The 24,337-nt window shown below is 37.8% G+C and overlaps 1 protein-coding gene across 9 annotated transcripts in view; it reads right to left on the bottom strand.

Annotated features, from left to right (window-relative positions):
• Positions 1–1,217: 1,217 nt before the first annotated feature.
• Positions 1,218–24,337, bottom strand: part of GABPA (GA binding protein transcription factor subunit alpha) — a 42,711-nt gene continuing 19,591 nt past the window's right edge. For all 9 annotated transcript variants that reach the window (XM_081557359.1, XM_081557348.1, XM_081557409.1 and 6 more), the window contains 6 exons: positions 20,371–20,616; positions 18,324–18,518; positions 14,290–14,343; positions 13,239–13,379; positions 9,638–9,830; positions 1,218–4,800 (listed from right to left, as the gene is read on the bottom strand). In XM_081557359.1, the coding sequence (XP_081413485.1) occupies positions 4,572–4,800; positions 9,638–9,830; positions 13,239–13,379; positions 14,290–14,343; positions 18,324–18,518; positions 20,371–20,616 (1,058 nt within the window). In that variant the 3' untranslated portion in view covers positions 1,218–4,571. The remainder of the gene's footprint in view (positions 4,801–9,637; positions 9,831–13,238; positions 13,380–14,289; positions 14,344–18,323; positions 18,519–20,370; positions 20,617–24,337) is intronic.

Here is a 24,337-nt window from a genome sequence, read left to right as displayed (position 1 = left end):
TCTAATTTTTAATAAAAGCTTTAATTGTAAAATACACATAAAATTAATTTTACCCACACATAAGTGTATAATTCAGTAGTGTTAACAAACTTTCTACCCACTAAAAAACTCCCCATTTCCTCCTCCCTCCATTAATTTACTTTTTATAAAAGTTTCAGTTTCTAATTGGAAATAAAAGAGCTTCCTGTTAGCTTAGTTGGTAAAGAATCTGCCGGTAATGCAAGAGACCCCAGTTCAATTCCTGCGTTGGGAAGATCCGCTGGAGAAGGGATAGGCTACCCACTCCAATATTCTTGGGTTTCCCTTGTGGCTCAGCTGGTAAAGAGTCAGCCTGCAAAGTGGGAGACCTGGGTTTGATCCCTGGGTTGGGAAGATCCCCTGGAGAAAGGAAAGGCTACCCACTCCAATATTCCGGCCTGGAGAATTCCATGGATTGTACATGGGGTCGCAAAGAGTCCGACACAACTGAGCGACTTTCACTACGGAAAGCTTTAAAAGCAGTGTTCTAAATCAGTTTGCTTGTAGTAAAAAAAAAAAAAAAATGCTTTTAAATAGGTGATTATTAGCTTGCAAATTAAGCTTTACAGTTGTACACACAAAAAATTAGTGTCTTGGGAGAACAAATATACCTAACTGATGATTTTCATCACTTCAAACTAGATAAAATTAGATTGTGTGAAAAGCAATTTATTCTACTCAAATAATTTCTTTTTAAAGCACGTCAGTCAAAATGTGATCATTGCTTGACCATAAACAAAAGTGAAAGTAAGGTTTTTCTCCTTTCCCCTTTGATTCCTCTACACTCTGCTCCTGACTGAAGCACCCACAAGGCAACATGAAAAGGCAATTTTTCATAATTTAAAACAAACAAAAAGGAGACCTAACAAACTTGACTAAGTATTTCTAACAATCATCAACTTGCCTTTTGACAAGTACTCAGTGTTACTATTTCTTCTGTTGCTCTTCTGAAATAATTCAGCTTTGTTTATGGGGTTTTCATTTATTTTCTTAAAAAGACTAAACTCTCTAACACCTAATTTTAGTTCAGTGGACTCTGTTCTTCCCAAATTGGTATTAATAGTTTTTAAATAAAGTATATGGGAATCACATGTATAATACACCAGATGTGAACTGTCACATTTTCATCTAACCAAATATCCCAGGAATTTGAGACTATCTGTATGCTGGGGAAAAAACTTCTAAAAAACACAGAAATATACTGTATAATAGTTTTATTTTTCTCATTTTACTATTTTTACATTTTATGCACAAATATTTTTTATCTGAGTAAAAATAGAAAATAACTGTCTTATGTAAAATTACAAAAAAAAATAAAAACCACAAAGAAATACATAATTGTTATTATGACAGTATAAGTGTCTTTATTTAAAGAGTAAAAATGTATGCAAAAATCCTCCTCCCTCTTACAAAAGATTGAGAATATTTTTTTCTGGCAGCAAGTGAAATATCACTGAAATATCAATATTTTTATACCCTCTAGATATGAAGACATTAAGTTAGTCACAGGTTATTTTGAAATTATGAAATTTAAAACATTTTTGTGCTATTTCAAAGATACATTAGTTCTTTTTAAAAGGCAGTAGCATAAAATGATGAATATGAGAAACAGCAGACCTCACCAAAAATATTTGGAGGCACAACCCTTTAAAGAAATATCATACTTGAATTTCACCATTTATCAGGGGCAAAAAAACAATCTTTCCTGATTAACTGACATGGACTGACAAAAATAAAAGTGATGAGTTAATTCATGTGACATCAACCACACAGTAATTTTGCCTGATCTGTTTGATTTTCTGATGCCAACACAAATTCCTAAACTTCAGGCTAGCAAGATATGTATGAAAACTGGCTCAATGAGAATCTCATGTGGAAAAAGTTTTAAAACAAAAATGAACACTTCATCATTTTTATACTTATATGGTATAGAAATGACCAATAATTTTATCTTTCCTCCTCTGATATACTAACTATAAATTCTCCTATGGAAAATTTATTCATAAAATCAGAACAAAGAATGAATAGCATAAATCATATTATCTTTCAAAATATAAGTTATCTTTCAATAAAAGAAAAGACTACTGGGCTTCTCATAACTGCAACTTCAATAAGCACAATGGACATAATTTACAAGCTGAGACAAAGTAACGGAAGTTTCTTGAATCAACTGGGGAAATTAGTCTCATTGCTTATGGTGCATAAAATGATGCTGAGAGGCAAAGAAGAAAAAAGAAACAGCATCAGATCGTGTTTGAGAACTGACTGTTCAAATGATAACAAGGAATAAAAGAAAACCTGCAAAAGGAAAATGAATAGAATTTTTTTTTTAAGGTATCTGAGGAACACAGGGGAAAAATAAAAATAGAAATAACAGATTGATTTTTAGAGATCTAGGAGAATTCCTTGCCTTAAAATATATACACATATAGTTGAGATATAACGGAAATCTGTCATCTTGGCTAAAACTTTAACATAATGTCTCCCTCAAAGTATTGTAAGTCAAAAGTCAATAATTTTAAGCTCTTGATAATATAACAGAAAAGTAGACTTTATCATTATTATTTTAAAACTGTAACTGACTTGTCAACTTCCCAGACTGTAAGAGGATGGTGAAAAACCCTCTTTTCAGCTACCTGTTACCTGAACTAGAACATCTCTGTATCACATTGCTATTCTACCCAGATATTCTTGCAATCACAGCATTCAAGCTGAACTAATAGTTGGTCAGTTGATTCTGGGTTTATAAAAAGGTAAAAATGGAAATTACAGATTTTATTCTTTCTACTGCTTGGTCTTAAAGGACTTCAACATAATACAATAATATGTGAACTGACATTACATGTTGTAGTCCCACAGTGTAACACTTAATATTATGATCTGAAGTTATCAGAAAAGGAGGTCATACACACCTCCCCCTCCTCGCTCTTCCTAAGATCCCTGCCTCTTATGGTTCTTTACAAACCACTATTTAGTAGTGGGAGCAGCAACTGCCAACAATGCCTCCTTGCATTACTGTAGCCCTTTCCTCCTAGTTAGTTAAATGCATTAAATGAGCTCTTATAAAGCTGTTTAGGGGATGGATTTAAAGGAGATGATGAAGGAGAAGGTACATAAAGTAATATTTGAGAATCAGTCTTCTGTTATAAGAGGATTAAAGTATCTCATATCATGACTTGCGCATGATACCTTAAAACAAACTCAAAGGGAAAAAAAGTAAGGAAACTTAAGCAAAGCAAGCAAGAAAAAAAGACATTTCTAGCCATTTCTGGTCAGTGTTGGCTTATAGTAGGTAAAGAGTTTCATGTATGTAAGAATTATTTAATTTTTAAAGGATTTCTAAGCGAGTTTTGAAATATCACCTTTTGAATATACGCCTTTGTTTATATGTGTGTACATATATTTGTGTGTATGTGTATAAGATGGCCTACTGGACATGTATAGATATTTGTACACTCACATATATAATATTTAAAGGAAAAAATTAAATAAATGGGAAATTTTAAGAGAAGACTGCCTGTACTGGAGGTCAAATTTTCCCTTTAGAACTATTTGCAAGTAATTTACTCATGTCTTGAAAGATAAAGTACTGCTGACTGATTTAAAGTCTTCATCAGAAACACAAGACTATGAAAGCTGTTTTGTGTAATAAACCAGCACTACAGGATAATTAATTTTAAACAAAAGGGACCCATAACAAACCAAACTAAACCAAAATTTTATTTCTGGTTGAGGTATACTTTTTCAGATTTTTAAATCTCTGACAGGAAAAACAGAGATCATCTGAGAATTTTTGTAATAGTTGGTTTATTAGGATTTAATGTCTCTCTTATAATAATTTAAATTCTTGGCCTGACATTATGAATAATCTATACAGTAAATCCTTAAAATTGGCTTTTGAGTAAAGCCAGAGTTAAACCTGGATCTCTTTCTTCAGCACTCCTCTTCTGCCAGTCTTTTTTTACTGTCTTTTACTTGGAAATACATAAATTATTTTAATAATGTGATACTCTTAGTAATTTTATTAATATTATAATTTTATTGGATATGACTACTTTAGCTCTGCTTGATTAGATGAAACAGGCATACATGCTTCAGCTGTGAAAAATTCCACTTTCTGGTTTTTATGTAAAGCAACATCTAAAGCAGCAGAGAGGGGAAACAGTTATATTTTCAAAAATATTAATAGTTAAGCCAGACTGTTTCCTGGAGATACTTCATTTATTTTTCATCCTCAGATGCTACCGGCTATTTTTGGTAGGGCTAGACATTAATACTGACCAGTTTAGCTTTTCTGACTGTTAACAAACTATCCCACAATGAACCAGCCTAAAGACATTGTGGTGATTGTTTAACATACACATATTCTAAAATATATGCTCAAAGTAAAAAGATCCAAATTCACAAGAGTATGAAATATTTATAAAAAAAATCATGCATCAGATTGTACAGTCTAGAAATAAAGAAGATTCAAATTCAGTAATAAAGGGAAGAGCAATACTTGTTGCTCTAACATTTTAAGAAAGACCTTGGACTCCCAGAAGGTCCTGGGTTCAATTATCCTTGTCTGTCTGCAAGGATGCAGTAGCCAGGGCTACTGTTGCGACTGGCTGGGCAATTCCATGCAGCTGCATCTTTGCAAGTTTCTTCTGTTCACATTCTGTGACCAAACGGTTCAACTCTGCTGCACTGTATCCGATAAGAGTCTTCAAGTCACAGACAAACTTGTAGACAAATCTCTTGCCTTGAACTTTACAAATCATGTCCCCATCGTAATAATACCTTTAAAAAGAGAAAACTGCATTACGACCATATAAAAATTTTTTAAAAAACTCTGGACTTCTTACAATACTTCACAGATTAATCCATAAACAGAAGCCTAGTACTATATCTATCACAACAGCAACTAACAATGAGGTTATAAAGAAATATTTAATGCTGTTATCCAAAGGAACTTTAAATATTAACTAAAATTTCAATGCTAAGTACTCTAAAACTTTATGTACTAAATCTTCAAAACATATTCTCAAAAATTATGCTGAAACACTGAATTTAAAAATAAACATTATAAGCAAAACCAAAAAACCTTAGGAGCAGTAACAGAATCCAAGAACAAGCAGTCTGAATCAGAATGCCAAGATTCAAAACCTCATGTCTTTCCTGTGACCACAGGAAAAGCACATTTGTTTGCTATAAGCCTGTATTACTCATTTATAAAATGAGATTTAAAAGAGTATGGACCCTAATAGAATTATTGAAGATTAAAAGGATTATCTCTGTAAAGTGCTCAGCACACAATGACTGGCACATATAGCCCACTATAAAATAGAAGCTATGGTGATAATTAAGAACCTATGTGGTATGAATAAAAAATTTTAATATACATATTCTCTGGTTGTTGGAATGTCCATTTTTCTGTCTCGTATAAAATGCTTTATTACATATCTATGCTTTCATCTTTATCATTTTAATATATTAAAGGGTCTCCTTCCAGAGAAATTCTCCAAACCAACAGGGGAACCTCAAAACTGTAAGCAAAAGGGTTAAAAAAAAAAAAAGAAAAAATAGAGAGGACCAGAACAACAGAAAAGAGGAATTCATAAACAGTTTCTAAAGCTACATAGGTTGCTGCTGCTGCTGCTGCTAAGTCGCTTCAGTCGTGTTCGACTCTATGCGACCCCATAGACAGCAGCCCACCAGGCTTCCCCGTCCCTGGGATTCTCCAGGCAAGAATACTGGAGTGGGTTGCCATTTCCTTCTCCAATGCGTCAACGTGAAAAGTGAAAGTGAAGTCGGTCAGTTGTGTCTGACTCTTTGCAACCCCATGGACTGCAGCCTACCAGGCTCCTCTGTCCATGGGAGTTTCCAGGCACAAGTACTGGAGTGGGGTGCCATTGCCTATAGGTACACTTGGGGAAATCACTCTAGAAGCCTGGTTTATGGATATAAAACAGACTGGAATTATACTTACTTTGGAAAAAGACTTTATTTACCCCTATGCACTGCCTGGTGAGGTACAGTCCATGGGGTGGCAAAGAGTCTGACACGACTGAGCAACTAACACTCAAACACACATGTGCACTGCCAATTCCAATTAACAGGAAAAAAGGTAAGTCAAAACTGGGCTGGCAGATTTTGGAGACTTTATCTTAAAACTGTACTGCCCATTTGTGTGCATTTGCATTCATTTGATGAAGAGCTGTTACAAAAGAAACAACTACATGCAAAAAGTATGGGTGGTATAAACTATCACATTTAGTAGGACTTTATTATAAAAATAACTCAGTGTAACCAAAAATCCATTAACAAAAAAAACTACATGCAGTAAACTGTCATCTCTCCCTAATTCCAGAACAGCTAAAGTATAATGATTATGTCCACTTTCCCAGTAAGAGATGTAACACATTGGGCATAGTCTTGTATCTATTTTTTTGTCAACTACATTAATACAGAATTATATCAGCCCACAAACTATCAACAGCTTGTCATCCAGTTAAAATACTGTAGGCATTTTGATTTAAGTGAACAGCTCAGTGACTTATTACAAAGTGAACATTCATTCACCTGTTAACTATGACTCTGGTCAGGACACAGAACACTGTGTGCACCCCCCAGCTCCTCCACAGCCCCTCTCAATCATCACCCCTCCCTTGCTCTAAAAGGTTACACAATCCTAGTTCGTGGTAATAATTTCATTGCTGCTTTTGTATTCTTATCACCCAAACATGTATCTGTAAGTGCTGTAATTTAGTTTTGCTGTTATTTACATGCTACTATATAAATTCAGTATACACTCTTTTGGGTCTGGATTTTTTTCACTGAATATTATGTTTGTGAGGTTCACCCATATAAGTGCATTTTCATGGATACACAGTATTCTATACTATATCACAGTTTACTTATTCACTCTACTGTTGCAAGATATTTGAGTGGTTTCTGATTTTGTGTGTGCTTGCATGCTCAGTCACTTCAGTTGGGTCCGACTCTTGGCAACTCCATGGACTATAGCCTGCCAGGTTACTCTATCCATGGGATTTCCCAGGGAAGAATACTGGAGCAGGTTGCCATTTCCTACTCGAGGGGCTTTTCCCACCCCAGGGATCAAACCTGTGTCTCCTGCATTGCAGGTAGGTTCTTAACCACTGAGCCACTGGGGAAGCCCCTTCTGATTTTGGGATGTTATAAATAAGGCTTCTATAAACATCCATATGAATATATACGTACATTTTTTCTGGTAAGTCCTTAGAAGATAAACTGCTAGGTTATTGGTCACAGTTAACACTCCTACCAAAAGTGTAGAAGCATTCCCACTGCTACATATCCTCACCAACACTTAGTACAAGCAATTATTTTCATTTTAGCCACTCTTGGATGTGTTCTTGTGCAGTCACTAAGTTGTGTCCAACTCTTCGCGACCCCATGGACTGCAGCATGCCACGCGTTCCTGTCCCTCACTATCCCCTGGAACTTGCTCAAACTAATGTCCATGGAGTCTATGACACTATCCAACCATCTCATCCTCTGTTGTCCCCTTCTCCTCCCACCTTCAATCTTTCCTAGCATCAGGGTCTTTTCCAATGAGTCAGTTCTTCGCATCAGGTGGTCAAAGTATTGACGCTTCAGCATTAGTCCTTCCAATGAATATTTAGGGTTGATTTCCTTTAGGATGGACTGGTTGGATCTCCTTGCAGTCCAAGGGACTCTCAAGAGTCTTCTCCAACACCACAGGTCAAAAGCATCAATCCTTTGGCACTCAGCCTTCTTTATGGTCCAACTCTCACATCCATACAAGACTACTGGAAAACCACAGCTTTGACTAGATGGACCTTTGTCAGCAAACTGATTGGCCATTTGGATAATCTCTAAATTTTTCCTAATTTCCTATGGGTCTGTAAGAGTTCTTTAATTATTTTATGTAAGAGTCTTACATTAGATATATGTGCCTAACTTTCACTCTTGGTGGTTTCTAATGGCCAGAAGTTCTTAATTTAAGTGTAGTCCAATTTATTGATCTTTTCCATTAGGTTAAGTGCTTCTGGTTGTATTTAATATCTCTTCTCATCTACTAAAGTCAAGAAAGCATTTCTAGATGCTTCCCTATTTTACTTTCACAATTTAGAGCTACAAGTTACATAGAATTGATTTTCAGTATGCTATGAGGAAGGAGGTCAATATGGATAGTCAACTGTCCCAGCACTACTGACTGAAATGTAGGTCTCTTCCCTACGGCCATCTTTAAATCAAATGTTCTTGTATTTTTTGTTCTATTCAGGTTATCAATTCTAATCTTGGGTCTTCTGTCTATCCTAAGCAAATGGCACACTGTTTTACTGTTACAGTGAGTCTCTATATCCTGTAGAGCAAGTCTGTCCAGTTTGTTAATCTTCTTCAGGTGTCCTGGTTCTCATGACACTTTATCAGTTCAGTAGCTCAGTCATTTCCGACTCTTTGTGACCCCATGGACTGCAGCACACCAGGCCTTCCTGTCCACTGCCACTTTACATTCACATATGAATTCTATAATCATCTTGTCAAGTTCTATGAAAACACTTATTCAGGCAGCTACTGCATTGAAACTTAGGCCAACTGCGGACAAGTGACATCTTAATTATTAATTCTAATAATTCATCTGTAATTTTGAAGGGACTTGCGCGTACACAATCACATCAACTGTCAAAAATGACAGTTTTAATTCTGATTACACAGGAAGGATCTTTAGATTACTCAGTGTTTGACACTGAGTAATAAGTATACTGAAAAGAAAGCATTTTAGTTACTTATATGTGCTAAGGAAAACAAATTGTCATTGTGGAAAAGAAAAATTATCACGATAAACTAGGTAATAGTACTTGAATGCCACAATCCTGTAACAAGGAATGCTGATTTAACCAGTATTCCACATAATTATATAATTATACTGGGATGAGGAGATAGAAAGGTTGCGAGAAGAAAACCATATTCTGTGTGAAATTCACAGAACTGCTTTATCAAATTCACTCTTCCAAAAAAATAGACATAATTCCTGCATGTCCTACTTCTCAGATACTTAAGTGCACATACTGAATTTCCATCACTGTAGTAAGCATAAATTCTGACAGTAATTACATCAAAACTTTCATACCATTTATGAGAAATTATAAATAATTATTCTATTTCAACTTGATGAAAAAGTTTGAATATTCAGATTTAGGCTGACTTGGGGGAAGGAAAAAGAGAAATGGGTTAACATTTTGCATCTAATTATAAAAATTGACAATATCTATGTATTTACTAGAGTTTACAGACACTCAATGCACCTATGCCAAATGACAGCATCTCTGTTAATAAAAAAAACAGAAACCTCAAAGATTAAATATGCTGGTTTTAAACAGAGTGGTGTATGTTTTTAATCAGGTAAAAACAAATAATCTAGAATCATCTTTTTAAAAATTCTACATATCTCAAGTTACTACTAAAAATCTTTTTAAGAAGTAATTTTTAAGATAAATGTGAACATTTTTAGTTTTATTTATAAAAAGAAAACATAAGTCAAGTATTTTAACATCATTACATAACAATGTTTATACAAATAAGAAGCCATTTTTTAGAAATGAGTGATTGATACTTTTAAAATGCTTACCTTAATGCACGACTAAGTTTCTCATAGTTCATTGTAGGTTTGTTTTTACGTTGTCCCCATTTCTGTGCAACCAGTTCGGGCTGATTTAGCTTAAATTCTCCTTCATCACCAACCCAAGAAATGCAGTCTCGAGCATCCTTGTCAGTAAGAAGTTCTAGCAAAAACTGCCACAGTTGGATCTGGCCATTGTTTCCTAGAAATTGACAAGAAAGACAAGCCTGACCACAATGCTATGGATTTTCAGAGGACAAAAGACAACAAACAGGTCCTTTGGTTCATATCTCAGCCACATGAAAAACATAAACTTCTTTTTACGAATGCTATCTAAGTATTTTCAGAAAAAAAGTCCAGGGGGTGGTCCTCAGATAGCAGAGGAATAGGACGGGGAGACCACTTTCTCCCCCACAAATTCATCGAAAGAACATTTGAACGCTGAGAAAATTCCACAAAAATTCCACTTCTGAACACTGGCATCAAGCACCCAGAAAGGCAGCCCATTGTCTTTGAAAGATAGGACAAAATATAAAAGATAAAAAGAGAGACAAAAGAGTTAGGGACAGAGACTTGTCCCAAGAAGGGAGTTTTAAAAGAGGAGAAGTTTCCAAACACCAGGAAACCCTCTCACCGGCAGGTCTGTGGGGAGTTTGGGAATCTCAGACGGCAACATAACCAGGAGGAAAGAAAAATAAATAAATAAAACCCACAGATTACGTGCCTAACAGCAATTTCCAGCTGAGAAGTAGCCCAGATGCTGGCATCTGCCACCAGCAAGCAGGGGCTGAACAGGGAGGCATGGGCTGCACTGCTTAGGGTAAGGACTGGGCCTGAATGCCCTGAAGGCAATCTGCAGGAGCTAACCTGAGATAGCAACCCAAACTGTGGGATAGCCAGAGAGAGAGAGGAAAAAAAAGAGAGAGAGAGAGAGAGAACTTTCCCACGAAAAGCCCTAATCTAAGGCACTGCCAGCCCACTCAAAGAACAAAGAACTGAGTGAATACCAGAGAGCTAGCAGGCTGCAGACCAGCCCATCCCCTGCTGGAGACAGGGAAGCAGGTGGGCACCAGCCAGAGACAGAAGGCAAGGGGTAAACTCGGCCCCAGAGACGGCATCCTCTACCAAACTGCAAGCAGGCTCCCAGTTGCTAACCCAGACTTCCTGGGATTCTGGATGGTTGACATCTGCAGGGAGGGTCACAGCCAGAGATCAGCTCCCCAGAAGAGACACACGGCACACCTGAGAGGAACCAAGAGTCTGGGACCAGGGAGGTGATAAGACACACCCCGCACCTGGAGAGAGTGTGCTCGCCAAGCACCTGGTCGCCTGAGCTGCTCGGACCTGGGAAAGGCACAAAACGCAGGCCCAACTGAGTTTGCGCCTTTGTGGAGTACTCAAGACCCTGAACCTGAGCGGCTTAGACCTGGGAGGTGCACGCAACCCAGGTGAGCGGGGGCAAACCCAGTGTGGCTGAGACACTGCGAGCACTCCCCACACATGCCAGTGATATTTGTTTGCAGTGTTCCTCTCTCCCCACAGCACAACTGAACAAGTGAGACTAAATAAGCGACCACCTTCGCCCCCTTGTGTCAGGGCGGAAATTAGACACTGAAGAGACCTGCAAACAGAAGAAGCCAAAATAAACTGAGGGAACTGCTTTGGAAGTGACAGGTGCAACAGATTAAAACCCTGTAGTTAGCACCGACTACATCGGAAGGGGCCTACAGATCTTGAGAAGTATAAGCTGGAACAAGGAACTATCTGAAACTGAACTGACCCACACTGCCTGCGACAGCTCCAGAGAAATTCTTAGATATATTTTTACCATTATCATTTTTTAAATTAAAAAAAAAAATTATTTTTAAGGTCTCTATTATGCCTTTAATTTTCATTTTTATAACCTACTATTTACCTTGCAAAAAAAAAAGATCCTATTTTTAAAGCAAACTTCATATATATTTTTTATAATTTTTGTGATTCTGTTTTGTTTTTTTAATACTGTATTTTTGAGAATCCAACCTCTAATCTAGATTTTTAATCTTTGCTTTTTGGTATTTGCTATCAATTTTCTACCTTTTAAGAAGCCAATCTTCAGTACCCATTTTTACTTAGGAGGGTGATTATTGGCTGGATTACTCTCTCCCTCTTCTAACTCCCCTTTTTCTCCCCCAGGTCACCTCCATCTCCTCCCTCCCCCTTCTCTTCTCTACCCAACTCTGTGAATCTCTTTGTGTGTTCTGGGCTGTGGAGAACACTAAGGGAACTGATTACTGGCTAGATCTGTCTCTCTCCTTTTGATTCCCCCTTTTCTCCTCCTGGTCACCTCTATCTCCTTCCTCCCTCTTCTCTTCTCTATGTAACTCTGTGAACCTCTCTGAGGGTTCCAGACTGGGGAGAGCACATAGGGAATTGATTACTGGCTAGCTTGCTCTCGCCCCTTTTGATTCCCCCTCTTCTCCTCTGGTCACCTCTATCTCCCTCTTCCCCCTTCTCTTCTCCATGTAACCCTGTGAACCTCTCTGGGTGTCCCTCATTGTGGAGAATCTTTTCACCATTAACCTAGATGTTTTATCATCGGTGCTGTATGGATGGAGAAGTCTTGAGGCTCCTGTAAGAATAAGACTGAAAACCAGAGGCAGGAGGCTTAAGTCCAAAACCTGAGAACACCAGAGAACTCCTGACTCCAGAGAACATCAAAAGCCTCCATACCTACACTGAACCCAAGCACCACCCAAGAGCCAACAAGTTCCAGAGCAAGACATACCGAACAAATTCTCCAGCAACACAGGAACATAGCCCTGAGCTTCAATATACAGGCTTCTCAAAGTCACACCAAACCCACAGACATCTCAAAACTCACTACTGGACACTTCATTGCACTCCAGAGAGAAGAAATCCAGCTCCACCCACCAGAACACCAACGCAAGCTTTCCTAACCAGGAAACCTTGACAAGCCACTCTTCCAACCCCACCCACAGGGAGGAACCTCCACAGTAAAGAGGAACCACAAACTGCCAGAATACAGAAAGGCCACCTCAAACACAGCAATATAAACAAGACGAAAAGGCAGAGAAATACTCAGCAGATAAAGGAACATGATAAATACCCACCAAACCAAACAAAAGAGGAGGAGATAGGGAGTCTACCTGAAAAAGAATTCAGAATAATGATAGTAAAAATGATCCAAAATCTTGAAAACAAAATGGAGTTACAGATAAATAGCCTGGAGACAAGGATTGAGAAGATGCAAGAAATGTTTAACAAGGACCTAGAGGAAATAAAAAAGAGTCAGTCAATAATGAATAATGCAATAAATGAGATCAAAAACACTCTGGAGGGAACCAACAGTAGAATAACAGAGGCAGCAGATAGGATAAGTGAGGTAGAAGAAAGAATGGTAGAAATAAATGATGCAGAGAGGAAAAAAGAATTAAAAAGAATGAGGACAACCTCAGAGACCTCTGGGACAATGTTAAATGCTCCAACATTTGAATCATAGGAGTCCCAGAAGAGAAAAAGTCCATATTCACATTTTCATACAGTGAAATAAAACAAACCATACATAATTGACAAATTTTATAAATATCAGATGATAATGCAAAAATACCTGTTCTGTTTCCAGGCGAACTCCTATCTTCTCCTGAAATCCTCGGAGCTCTTTGTACTTTAGCTGCCTTTGCACTACTATTTATAGCTTTAATGGCAGTTGGTGTAGCTGACTGCACTGATGCTGGAATAATCTGCACAGCTGCAAAGAAAGACAAAGGGAAAAATTTTTTTTCTCCTTCCAATACAAATAGAGAAAAAACTACTGAAAGGAAATAAAATGCAATTAGATGCCTCTCTAATTACCTAAACAAAAGTTCAGAGGATAAGGTATAATGTCTGCATTACTGTCTATTAATCTTAAATGAATAAAAGTTGGTTTCCTTATTTTGGAAAAACTTATTGATGTATATACATTAGATAAAAGTTATAAAAAAATCTATTTTTTAAAATATTTGTTCATAAAAGATGGCTTATCAAATTTTGGACAATGTGGACAAATGAGAATTCATGTTCCATTGCTGACAGGAGTACAAACATACCACCATTTTGAGAAAAACTTTAGTAATATCCAGTAAAGTTGAAAGGGTAGAACCCCATGAAATCACAACCAGAGAATCTCACATACATTCTTACAGATACTCATTCAATGATGTTCACAAAGTTTTTAAAATGATAAATAGCAGTGAAAATAAAATTGAGCTACAGATATCAACATAGGTCTCATAAATGTTAATCAAAAAAGCAAGCTATAAAAGGATAGACACAGTATAACACCATCTTTATCCAAAAGTTTATACATGTATAAAATAATGCCCTAAAGTGTTTATGGTTACAGAAGTTCATAAAAATATAAAATATGCATAGAATAAGAAACCTCAAGTTCAGGACAGTCATTTAAAATGGAATCTACAACAGGTAAACTTAACATATAAAATTTTATCTCTTATGGTGTATGCAGATGTTGGTTACACTTTATTTATGTCTTTGTATATCTAAAATACTTCATACAAAATTTACAAATTAGCTTTTCTTTTTACTACCTTGCAGTACTAAATGGAACATTTCTTATTGATAAATCAGCCCTATATTATGGGCACATGAATACTCACGTTGGTCAATTGTAACTATCTCATTCATCTGTTGTTCTTGGCTTGCCAATACATCTAAGAACACACATAAAAATTTTTTGTTTTCATTTAAGCCACAAATGCAAACTCCAACTCAGTAAAATTCAATTAAAAAAAAAAAACCACCACCCTCCACGATTAAAACAAAAACCAAGCACACAAAAAAGCAAAACATCAAATAACTGAAACTTATTGGCCTAAGAACCTAAAAAATTCTTCATAGTCATTTTACAGGGAGTAGATATTTTTAAGAGAAGCAACAGAAAGAAAGCTCCAATTCAATGTTCAGAAAAGTTGTTCAGAGAACCAGGGTTTGAAAATGTCTATTATAAATCTATTTATCTACGTTTTATGTAAAACAGGAAATATTCAAGATCAGATCACCACAGTGAAATTATTTAGATACATTTTCTTTATCAAAAAAGGCTCTTTCAAGATGACTGGAGAGATCATCATAATTTGGTGTATGCATGATCAAATATCTATTAAAAAAAACTGCTTTAACTTTAGAATACTTCTTCTAAAGATAGCCAAATTTTCAGTGGAATTACAGCTGATCTCTGTGTCACACATGAATTAAGTAATTTAACACATCTACAAATACAGATCTCAAATGAGGTACAGTGAAGGGAACTCCCCAGTGGTTGTCCAGTGGTTAGGACTTCGCTCTCTCACTGCCAAGGGCCCAGGTTCAATCTCTGGATGCGGAACTAAGATCCCACAAGCAGACCAGTGCAGCCAAAAAACCCCCCAAAAAAAACAAAAACCCCCATGAGTTACAGTGTAAAAGGTCCTAATATAACTGTTTGGAGAACCATTCATTACTCATCCGTTGCTATTTCCTACTGAAATGTTATACTTTACCTCTCAGATAAGAGTTACACTTGCCAGTCTATATCCCTTCAGCCTTTTTAGTGCCCATCACAGACTTGGATGTTTCTCTAACTGAAGTTCTCCCACCGGCAGTCATCTGTGTACCAAGCTGAGTCCTGGGGCCTGGGCTCCTAACACAGTTCTACTGAGAATGCCACACCAGGCTCCAACGCCAGACACAGAGCTGAAGAGGACCGGGAAACTAAAGAGAGATTTGACTCCTAGTTGTTAGATGGGAGCTTTCTTTGGGGGTCCCGAGTTTGGGAATGGTAACAATTAGATGAGACTAGCCTCAGATCTGGGTTCTGGTCTTAGCACTAACTTATTGGCTGTATGACAATGGTAAATTATTCAACTAACCCGAACACTGATTTCTTCATAATGAAGTGAGATACCCCCACCTACCACTTCATGAGGCTGTTGTGAGGATTAAAGGAAAATATTTTTAAGAAGCACAATGCCTCATGTCAATGTATGGCAAAACAAATACAATATTGTAAAGTTAAAAAATAGATAAATCAACTAAAAAAAAAAAAGCAGCACAATGCCTGAAATACAGTTAACTTTCAATAAGTTGAAGACACTATTCTTTTATTCAGATTCATAGTTCTGAGCATTCTCCTCAAGGATAACTGTCCTGAAGAAAAATTCATGCTTTATATTTCTGGTATATTCCCCCCAAATTTTATAAAAGTACCTTGAAAGGGCAAAGTGCTATTGAAACTAAACTGTTCAACTCTTGACTGTGACTGAACATAGTACCTTAGCTTAAAAAGAGGCAAAGAAGAGTCATCACCACATGGCACAGGCATTACCAACCTGTAAGATCAGCCACTCAGCCCTGATTTTTGGACTGGAGTTTGGTTTGTTTCCTGGGAACTCTGAAGATATTAACAGAAGGCAGAACACAGAAACAGAGGGGCTTTTGAAAGGCTGGTCCAAGACCACACAGACACTCTAAATATCGAATTCCTTCTCTAGCCCTCAAACCCTGGTCCTGCATAAAGGAAGCAGAGCCCTAAGGGGAAAAGCTCTAGGGTGTATGGAGCAATTTTATGAAAACTCTGAACACTGAAGGTATAAGGCAATTCTTTGTCCCAAAGAAAACTCTCAGCAAACTGAGCTTTGTGCCTCTGGCCACAAAAGACATATTCACACCAAGAAGGACACCATAGAGACCTGGGACTCCTGGAACATTTCCTAATTATCCTCTCCGAGTACGGCAGGACTTGGATAAAGTTTCACTAGAAGGGAAACCGCAGGAAGCTGGTGGCTCGGGTGGGAAAACTAACACAAATACTTAAAGAAGGAGGTCTATCTGTTCAGTACTGTTTCTCCTTGATAAATCACTGAGAACAGATAATAAATGCTAGGTTAATAAGGACACGCTATAGACTTCACTCTACAAGAGGGGCCAGAGAGCTAGACTGTGCCCCAAGGAGTCTGTTCTGAGAAGTTAGGCTTGTGAATTATGGAAAGTTGACCAGACATAGGCTTACACATCACCCTACGCATTCCCAGATTCTGAGACTTAGATTTCCAAACCCAGTGGAATTTCTTTGCCAGGCAGAGCAAAGAATCATGGCCAGATAAGCAAGGAATTCCTTAGGATATTCATGTAGGCCACGGGGCTTTGTTACTTTTGTAAACAAAACAATTCCAAAGCAGAGCTCTTCTGTAGAAGACCCATTCTACTGCAGGATGATGGAAAGATACATACGATTTCTCACAGCCCCCTATGCTGGGAAAAGCCTCTGAGTGAGCTTTAACATTTGAGAAGCCCTAAGAGAGCCAGAGAGAAACAACAAACAAAGTGCTGATCTGGGATAGACAGCAAAAATCATGAACTTGAGAAAAACCAAACTGCAGTCTAAAGACTGTCCTTGTTCTAGTCTTGAGAGTTCCTACAAGAAAATGTTTCTGTAAACATGACTCACATGTTAAAAACTTGAAATATTTCAGAATTTACCTTACTCATCTAAAAAGCTCTATGGAGAAGAAAACCTGTGACACCAAGGATAAACTTTCAACTAGAACATTCAACTTATTTATCTAATAGGAACTGAAACTAGAAATAAACCTTGTAAATGTAATGAATCTACTAAGTCTTTTCAATACTTTTCCTCCTAATATTTAAGAGAACCAACACAAGAGAGATACTGCCAATAAAACAATGAAGGAAAGCCTCTCCACTGAGCTCACTTCTTATTCAACAGCAGATGAAATCTTAAGCATTAAATGACTGAAAAATCCCTCCACCAGAACTGTTCCCTAATTGTGTACACAGTAGGATGAAATGCTACCATTTATATTTTCATCCACAGTGATTACAAAAGCAAAGTCAGCATGTCCTATTCATGCATTTTGAAAAATATGTTTTTTGGTTAGCGTTTCTGATTTATATAACAATGTCAGGGAATGGGTTGCTACTAACATATTTTAACAGTCCCTGAAATATAACATGGATTAAAATTCAAACAAAATAATTTACATATATTTGAGCGCTTTTTGTTGGACAGCCTTAATCATCAAAATAATGTCTGTTGAGCAACATGGAAACACTGTAACCAGTGGCTTCCAATTCAAGATGGTGGGTTGCATACTTAACTCTACTTCCCCTTCCTCCCTTAAAATCCCATTCGATTAAAAGACATTTTAAAAGATTTAATCCCCATAATGAACAGGAGAGAAAAGCTATCTGTGAACAAATAATCCTAAACTTCTAAAAGATGAGCATCAGTGAAAGGACCTACTGATGAACCAGAAGTCATCAACTAGAATATATGAACAGAGCTAACTGCAAGGCACAGAATCTTACTTGGGTAGAACAGAACTTGGAGTCTAGTGTTAGTCTGCCTGGGTTTGGATCCTGGTTCTGCCACACCCTAGTTCTATAACCTTGTGGGGGCTCTCTAAGCCTCAGACTCCTATCTGGAGAAATAAGGAAAGTAATGATCTCTGGCTTTAGTACAAGATTAAATGAGATTATACATATAAAGTTCTCAGCACATCACAGCCTTACACAATAAATGTTAATTATTACTGCTATTAGCAATGAACAATTAAGATGAAAACAAAGTTATAAAGAAATAAAATCAAACTTAAGTTATGATGCAAATAAGATAATAGTTTCAATTTTATACATTTTCGAAGAAGTTCCAGATGACTCCAGAGAATTTCTCCCCGAGGAACTCGCTGAAAAAAATCTTCTTGGCTGAGACTACAGAGTTCTCTTCCAGAAATATTCAGTGTAGTGAGGTCTATATCAGTCATGCTGAATTCCTTCATTACCCAGACAACCCAATGCAGGACTTGGTCTGTGGACCATTGTATGGGATCTAAAGACAAAAATACTACCATTAGCCTAGTTGAATATTAGATATTACATAAATTTAGTTAACTTGTCAACACACACACAAAAACACACAGATAAAATCCAGACAGGTTTCCCCACCCCCCCCCAAGTAAGTGAACTCATTATATGAAATAAAAAGATGCTTCCACTCCACTTTCTTCTTAGCTCCTTTTCAACTCCTTAATCTAAAATTTGATGGGTTCACTTGTTTCTACATCAGTTAGTTTGGAATTTTATTAAGAAAAAACAAAATGCACAACTGCTCTCCAGTGAGCCAAATGGAAGAACAAAATACATGATTACCTTGTAGGAAATGCCCCCTCACCAAGTTAATACTCAGTTTTTTCCATTTCTGCAATGTTTATTTCTTACAATTCAGTTTTGTGTCTCCAACAGCTATTTTGTATTGAAATCCACCAATGAGCCCCTGATGACCAAATTTAGTAGATACTACTCAGCCAGCATTCTTTGACCTTCTCAGCAGCATTGAGACTTGTGATCATCTAAAACTCCTTCTCAATTTCAATATCACTATATATGTATAGTTCTTATTTTTCTTCTATCTGGTAAGCTATTTCATGTCTCCCCAACTTCCTGTTCCTCAACCCTGAATGTTGACAAGGTTCAGCACTGTGTTATCATTCATTTTCTCTCTCCCCATTAGAGATTACACCTACTTTTATGACTTTAATACAAACTCAATGTGACTTCGTCCCAGATAACATCTTTATCTCCAGTCCAAATCTGTGCCCCTGAAACTACTTTCTGGTGACCCTCAATTGAATATGTACTCTTGAAAATTAAGCACTATCAACACTTTCCCTTGAAAAATCTTTCCAATACCAGACTTTCCTACCTTCCCCAGAAAGGTTTAGAAGGCATCGACTGTCTTTCCTATGCACCACTGAAAGCTCAGCACTTACCATGGTGCCTAGCTGAGGAAATATGAAGATGTAACCAATTCTTCTCAATGGACATGAGTTTGGGTAAACTCCAGGAGTTGGTGATGGACAGGGAGGCCTGGTGTGCTGCGGTTCATGGGGTCGCCAAGAGTCGGACACAACTGAGCGACTGAACTGAATTGAACTGAACCAATTCTTATCAATATTATTATTGCCTAGTCACCCGAGCTTGAGAAGTTAAATATTCGACTCTTCCCTCTCTATCCTCATGCAATCCATCAACCAGCTGATCAGTCCTATCACTATTTTGATTCATCTTCTTCTTTCCGCTCCCACAGAAATCACCTGGTCTAGGCTAACCTAAATGTTATTACCTAGACACATGGAAACCACCCACTCCAACTTATGTCACATCCCACTGCCACATTCATTTTCAACTGTCACCTGCATCAATCAAAATCAATTCTATAATGCTACAGAATAATTCCTCACCCACTGTATCTTCTCACTACTCAGCACACTCCCACCTCTCAGCTTTGCACAAACACTTCCTATCTGGAATGTCCAGAAGTTTCCTTGTCTACAATAAACTCTTTCCCAATTTTCCCCCAGATCACTATGATCCCTTTGAGATTCTAGTATGTTTCTTTTATACCAGTTATTGACAACTTAAAAATGGAAACTACTTCTTTTCATTTATTGTTTCTCTCTTTAACTAATTATGAATACGTTAAAGGCAGGATTTTTAAAAAATGTATATCACTGTATTCCCAGCACCATCATGTATTACAGTCCAAAAAAAAAAGATACACAGAAAATCTATTTATTTCCTAAAAGTTCTATATTTAAAATGGATAACTTATTCACCATAATGTCTTCTATGTCAAACCTAAATATTATTCTACCTAACATAATTATTATGTATTTTATTACCATAGGGTATCCCAAGACGCTCTTGCTCCTTCCTATAGCCTTCCAGCGCAGCAGCCCATCTGGTCACTTGTTCTGACGTTTCATCTGAAATGGTCGTAATGTGTTTTGTGCCATCAAGAGTTATCACTTGAGCTTCCTCAACAAGATGTGCTTCTGCTTCCGCATGGTGAGCATCTGGATCAATAACTACTTCAACCGTTTCCGCAGGTTTAACAATTTCCAGGATATTTAGCTTTGGTTCAATTCCTTAACAATGATTAAAAAAAAAAAAAGTATATCTAAGAGAAAACATGAAAGTAACACAGCAAAATTTATTTCGTTTATATGTTCTCAAATAGTAGAGCAGAACTCCACGTTAAATATTTTTAGCATTATGTCTAGAGAACTTGAATAGATTTCTATTAAATGACAAAAACAACAATTCAACAGAACTTTGGTAGATCACATGACAGTACTGTATCAGTATTAATTTCCTGATTTTTGAGAACTGTGGTCATGTAAAAGAATTCTTTGTTTTGGAAAACACACACACTAATGTATTTAGAGACAGAAAAAAAAATCATGTCTACATTTCATTTTTCAGTTCAGTTCAGTCGCTCAGTTGTGTCCGACTCTTTGCAACCTCATGAATTGCAGCACTCCAGGCCTCCCTGTCCATCACCAACTCCCGGAGTCTACCCAAACCCATGTCCATCGAGTTGGTGATGCCATCCAACCATCTCATTCTCTGTCGTCCCCTTCTCCTCCTGCCTCCAATCCTACCCAGCATCAGGGTCTTTTCCAATGAGTCAACTCTTTGCATGAGGTGGCCAAAGTATTGGAGTTTCAGCTTCAACATCAGTCCTTCCAATGAACACCCAAGATTGATCTCTTTTAGGATGGATTGATTGGATCTCCTTGCAGTCCAAGGGACTCTCAAGAGTCTTCTCCAACACCACAGTTCAAAAGCATCAATTCTTCGGTGCTCAGCTTTCTTCACCGTCCAACTCTCACATCCATACATGACCACTGGAAAAACCATAGCCTTGACTAGACGGACTTTTGTTGACAAAGTAATGTCTCTGCTTTTAAATATGCTATCTAGGTTGGCCATAACCTTCCTTCCAAGGAGTAAGCGTCTTTTAATTTCATGGCTGAAATCACCATCAGCAGTGATTGTGGAGCCGAAAAAATAAAGTCTGACACTGTTTCCACTGTTTCCCTGAAGTGATGGGACCAGATGCATGATCTTAGTTTTCTGAATGTTGAGTTTTAAGCCAACTTTTTCACTCTCCTCTTTCACTTTTATCAAGAGGCTCTTTAGTTCTTCTTCACTTTCTGCCATAAGGGTGGTGTCATCCGCATATCTGAGGTTATTGATATTTCTCCCGGCAATCTTGATTCCAGCTTGTGTTTCTTCCAGCTCAGCGTTTCTCATGATGCACTCTGCATAGAAGCTAAATAAGCAGGGTGACAATATACAGCCTTGACGGACTCCTTTTCCTATTTGGAACCAGTCTGTTGTTCCATGTCCAGTTCTAACTGTTGCTTCCTGACCTGCATACAGGTTTCTCAAGAGACAGGTCAGATGGGCTGGTATTCTCATCTCTTTCAGAATTTTCCACAGTTTATTGTGATCCACACAGTCAAAGGCTTTGGCACAGTCAATAAAGCAGAAATAGACATTTTTCTGGAACTCTCTTGCTTTTTTGATGATCCAGCGGATATTGGCAATTTGATCTCTGGTTCCTCTGCCTTTTCTAAAACCAGCTTGAACGTCTGGAAGTTCACGGTTCATGTATTGCTGAAGCCTGGCTTGGAGAATTTTGAGCATTACTTTACTAGCATGTGAGATGAGTGCAATTGTGTGGCAGTTTGAGCATTCTTTGGCATTGCTTTTCTTTGGAATTGGAATGAAAACTGACCTTTTCCAGTCCTGTGGCCACTGCTGAGTTTTCCAAATTTGCTGACATATTGAGTGCAGCACTTTCACAGCATCATCATTTAAGATTTGAAATAGCTCAACTGGAATTCCATCACCTCCACTAGCTTTGTTCGTAGTGATGCTTTCTAAGGCCCACTTGACTTCACATTCCAGGATGTCTGGCTCTAGGTGAGTGATCACACCATTGTGATTATCTGGGTCGTGAAGATCTTTTTTGTACAGTTCTTCTGTGTATTCTTGCCACCTCTTCTTAACATCTTCTGCTTCTGTTAGGTCCATACCATTTCTGTCCTTTATCGAGCCTATCTTTGCATGAAATGTTCCTTTGGTATCTCTAATTTTCTTGTAGAGATCTCTAGTCTTTCCCAATCTGTTGTTTTCCTCTATTTCTTTGCACTGATCACTGAGGAAGGCTTTCTTATCTCTCCTTGCTATTCTTTGGAACTCTGCATTCAGATGGGAATATCTTTCCTTTTCTCCTTTGCTTTTCGCTTCTCTTCTCTTCCCAGCTATCTGTAAGGCCTCCTCAGACAGCCATTTTGCTTTTTTGTATTTCTTTCCATGGGGATTGTCTTGATCCCTGTCTCCTGTACAATGTCACGAACCTCTGTTCATAGTTCATCAGGCACTCTATCAGGTCTAGTCCCTTAAATCTATTTGTCACTTCTACTGTATACTCATAAGGGATTTGATCTAGGTCATACCTGAATGGACTAGTGGTTTTCCCTACTTTCTTCAATTTAAGTCTGAATTTGGCAATAAGCAGTTCATGATCTGAGCCACAGTCTGTTCCCAGTCTTGTTTTTGTTGACTGTATAGAGCTTCTCCATCTTTGGCTGCAAAGAATATAATCAATCTGATTTCGGTGTTGACCATCTGGTGATGTCCACGTGTAGAGTCTTCTCTTGTGTTGTTGGAATAGGGTGTTTGCTATTACCAGTGCGTTCTCTTGACAAAACTCTATTAGCCTTTGCTCTGCTTCATTCTGTACTCCAAGGCCAAATTTGCCTGTTATGCCAGTTGTTTCTTGACGTCCTACTTTTGAATTCCAGTCTCCTATAATGAAAAGGACATCTTTTTGGGGTGTTAGTTCTAGAAGGTCTCGTAGGTCTTCACAGAACCGTTCAACTTCGGCTTCTTCGGCATTACTGGTCACGTCCAAGGTAAGAGAAACCCAAGTAAGACGGTAAGTGTTGCAAGAGGGCATCAGAGGGCAGACACTGAAACTAAAATTACAGAAAATAGCTAATCTGATCACACGGACCACAGCCTTGTCTATCTCAATGAAACTAAGCCATGCCGTGTGGGGCCACCCAAGACGGATGGGTCATGGTGGAGAGGTCTGACAGAATGTGGTCCACTGGAGAAGGGCATGGCAAACCACTTCAGTATTCTTGCCTTGAGAACCCCATAACAGTATGAAAAGGCAAAAAGATAGGACACTGAAAGATGAACTCCCCAGGTCGGTAGGTGCCCAATATGCTAATGGAGATCAGTGGAGAAATAACTCCATAAACCATGATGGGATGGAGCCAAAGCAAAAATGATACCCAGCCGTGGAGGTGACTGGTGATAGATGCAAAGTCCGATGCTGTAAAGAGCAATATTGCACAGGAACCTGGAATGTTAGGTCCATGAATCAAGGCAAATTGGAAGTGGTCAAATAGGAGATGGCAAGAGTGAACGTCGACATTCTAGGAATCAGCGAACTAAGATGGACTGGAATGGGTGCATTTAACTCAGATGACCATTATATCTACTACTTTGGGCAAGGATCCCTTAGAAGAAATGGAGTAGCCATCATGGTCAACAAAAGAGTCCGAAAGGCAGTACTTGGATGCAATCTCAAAAACGATAGAATGATCTCTGTTTGTTTCCAAGGCAAACCATTCAATATCACAGTAATCCAAGTCTATCCCCGACCAGTAACATCTTATTTTTAACCAGGTAAAAAAAATAATGTGGGGATGAGGAAGAGACAGAATAAAGCAATGTAATAATAAAAGTTAACATTTGGAGAATCCGGGTGAAGGATATCCAGGA

The sequence above is a fragment of the Giraffa tippelskirchi genome, chromosome 2 (genome assembly GCF_054371585.1).
Source record: "Giraffa tippelskirchi isolate mGirTip1 chromosome 2, T2T-mGirTip1v1.2.pri, whole genome shotgun sequence".
Taxonomy (NCBI): domain Eukaryota; kingdom Metazoa; phylum Chordata; class Mammalia; order Artiodactyla; family Giraffidae; genus Giraffa; species Giraffa tippelskirchi.
Note: the sequence above shows the minus strand (reverse complement) of the source record. Positions and strands in the feature narration are given on the sequence as shown.